This window comes from Nannochloropsis gaditana (assembly GCF_000240725.1).
Source record: "Nannochloropsis gaditana CCMP526 unplaced genomic scaffold scaffold652, whole genome shotgun sequence".
Taxonomy (NCBI): Eukaryota; class Eustigmatophyceae; order Eustigmatales; family Monodopsidaceae; genus Microchloropsis; species Microchloropsis gaditana.
Window position 1 is genome coordinate 9646 of NW_005803301.1, and position 3318 is coordinate 12963.

A 3318-nucleotide genomic window follows, 5' to 3' on the forward strand; every position below is an offset into this window, starting at 1 on the left:
TTAAAGTATTTTTTAACCAATGATTCACATGAATCCAATCATTCCCATGAAACAAGTAGAATAAACAGGAAGTGAGAGACTTTCATACAATAGTGAAGTGAATTAACACAAGAATCTCAAATGGAAGAAGGTATGCCAAGGAAGGACCTACACCATGGCTAACATTTTATTATGTTGTTACCTATTAGCCTGTTTCTTTTTTTCAGTAAGCACATGATTCAAAAGGAGGCTACTTCGCCCTGGTTTATCGCCATGAAAAGTGAGGAAGGAGGGAGGAGGTTGATGAGGAGGGAGGAGTCAACAAGTTCCCAGCCCACTCCCGTCCGTGGGTCAAAATTTGCACGTATGTGCCCATAATCATGTTTATATGAGGCGTGCTATCAGTTATGACATTATATATATACGTTCAGAATGAGGTGTGCATGCTACTTCGAGAGATGAAACCTTTTGGGCAGACGGGCACGTATTTCAGAATGCCGCTGAGTCGCAACCTCCATCAACCCGGAAGTGTCACTTCTAATAGACTGGGTTCTCCATCCATTCTCGTGCTTTGATCAGCATCCCCTTTTTTTTAGGTTTTAATTTCTCATTCCACATTTATCCGGAAGACGTGGTCGCCCTGGGTTTGTCACATCGAGAACATTTTGTATCAATGCAGCCTGAACGTCTCCTCGAGGTACGTTCCGTCGGACCCGAACCTCCCACGAAGAGCCTTCAATTCTTACATTTTATCTGTACAAATGCATAACGTGGAATATTTTCGCTGCATGATTGATGTTCATATCCACTTTTCCTCCCCTACACCCTTTTTTCATCCTTAGGATCTTCATTCCCTGTATCAGCAGGGAAAGTACTCTCTTTTTTTTCAACGCCTCGCTCACCATAGCATAAACGACCGCTCTGCTTTACAAGCGACCTTAGAGAACTCCTCCATTACGTCCCTCTCCTCCTCTCTTCCTCTCCTATTTGCCCATGCACTTCGACGCTCTATCCCCTTCCTCGACCCCGCCTTAGATCAAACCCTCTCCTCCTTTTTCACCACCTCTACGGCCTTCTTTTCCGATGATGATTTTATCCTCACCCGTCTGGGTGGTTTGTCTCGATCCTCTTCTTCCCCAGCTCTCCAAAGTTCATCCCTTGCGCTCCCAACTTCCCTTCTTGAGTTGATCCTTTGCCCAGCTTCTACTTTCCGCTTGCGCCGCTACGCCTTCCATTTCCTGTTTTCCCTTATCCAACACCCCGGCTACCTCTCTGCCCTTGTTCGTACCTTCTTGGCCATAGAAAGTGGCAAGGAAAAAGAGCAGAGCAGGGAGGAAGACTTCCTACGACAGCAGCTTCACGAGCTGTTTAGCGCACTTTTCACCCAGCAGTTAGCCACGGCGGAGCTGCAAGAAGGAGTGGGAGAAGTAGCGTGGAGGTGGATCCGAATGGTGGAAAAAGAGCAGAAAAGACAGTGCAGGAGTGAGGCAAGGCTGAAAAAAGGTTTCTTCCTGAAAAAGGAGGAAGGCGAAAGGTATTTGCTGAAGGGGATCCTCCCAGCAGAAATTTGGCTTTTGTGTGAAAGAGAAAGGAACTACGAAACGTATCTGAGAAAATTATCCAGTACTTTGGACTATGCAAATAAGAAGAGGAGAAAGGAGAGAATAGCAAAAGGGCTAAAGGGTGAAGGAGGTGAAAGACTTGAAGAAGGAGGGTGGGTCTTGCCATTGCGGCCGCATCGGGTGTGCGTGACGCATGGGAATATCGAATCGGTATTGCTGTCACGTGAGGAGGAAAAGAAATGTGCGCCAGTTCCTCTCTCTACATTGTTGGAGCAACGAGGAAAGATTCATTGGGGACAAGCTGAGGTCCGAATGTCGTTCTTTCCTCACAATGGCCCTGCTCAAAGGGCGGAGGAGGAAAAGGTCCGCGATCGGAAAGGAAAGGACGAGGAGGAGGCAGGGGAAGAGAAAGAGGAAACAGACATTTTTTTAGCCTACTCCAAACTCAAGAGGGTGCATTTTCTTCCTTCCTCCGTATCCACGTCCCTCCGGCCGACCATGACCTTCTCCTACGACGATGTCCCCATCCGGAATGCCCTGCTTGGCCCGTTTCCCCCATCTTGCCTTTCTTCCCTCCCGCCTCATCTTTGTTCTTCCTCGTCTGTGGGCTATTTTGCTTCCGATCGAAGCATTTCTCGCGTCGGGAGGCGGGGAAGTGGGAATGAGAGAGAGAGAGATACAGGAAGGGTCTCGTTCACTGTGGAGTTCAGGAGTCAAAGGAAAATGGAGGACCTTAGAGTCTTTTTGAATGGAAAGCTGCGGAAGCACCAACTTGAAGACGCCGACTTCGAAAAAGGAAACGAAAAAACGAGGAGCCACCCTGAGGCTGAAGATGGAGAGCTACTGGAAATGCTGGATGAGAAGGAGAAGAAGGAAAAAGAAAATACTGAGGAGAATAATAGCGATCAGAAGGGCAGTAAGGGCGAAGCAAAGGGTGGTAGCGCTGCTCGGAGAGAAAACGGTGGCGCATGGTCGCCCGAAGCCACGAGATTTATGAAAGCCTCCGTCGCTTCGACTCACGCAATGCTTCTCTACCTAACACGAGGAGGCCGGGGAGGGGCAAATGAAGGGCGGGTAGGAGGGAAGGAGTGTGAGAAAGATAGTGGGAAGAAATCCATTCTCTCTGTGCGGGATTTGATGGAGGAAGCGACTCAGGCCGAAGACGAGGAATGGAAAATAGATGAATTTGAGAAGGAAAGGAGGAACGGTGGAGAATGTCGCACTGAGAGAAAGCAAGTCGCCCGACCACTCAAGCCCCTCTTCAAAAATCATGTAGCGCACACAAGTGAAGAATGGAGGGAAAGAGGGAAAGCGGGGGGGAAGCACGGGATGAGAGCGGGCCATGATACCTCAAGTGTGTTGGCAACGGAGGCCTTGGATGTGTTTGCGGGACTTGGAGCCGAAAGGAAAAAGAAGAGGTACAACAGCCAGGATGTGGCAGAAGAAATGAGGGACACCAGTCAGGAACATGATACGGAGGAAGCGAGAAAGCAACCGACGACCGAAGGGCGGCACGATAACGTCTTGCGTAGAAAGGAGGGACGATGCAGAAAGAATGGTGCCAGAAATCTGCTCATTCTGCCCTCCGGATGGGAATATGGAAGCGAAGGAGGGCGGAAGACAAATGGTGGCATCAAAGCAAAAGTTTCCAATAAGTGTGTGGAGCTCGAGCATTTCCCCGCAGATAGGGGGCGACAAAAGCAGACCAAAAGGGGAAGCGAGAATAACGAGAAAATTCGGAAACATGTGGAAAGGATAAAGATAGACAAGAAAATTG

The 3318-nt window shown here is 48.9% G+C and overlaps 1 protein-coding gene across 1 annotated transcript; it reads right to left on the bottom strand.

The window, feature by feature from the left end:
* Positions 1-2541: 2541 nt before the first annotated feature.
* Positions 2542-3108, bottom strand: NGA_0504700 (uncharacterized protein; the record flags this gene model as incomplete). Its single annotated transcript, XM_005854010.1, has 2 exons — positions 2542-2576; positions 2891-3108. Coding segments are annotated over 2 exons (222 nt in total), but the record flags the coding sequence as incomplete, so codon positions are not given.
* Between the last annotated feature and the right edge of the window lie 210 nt (positions 3109-3318).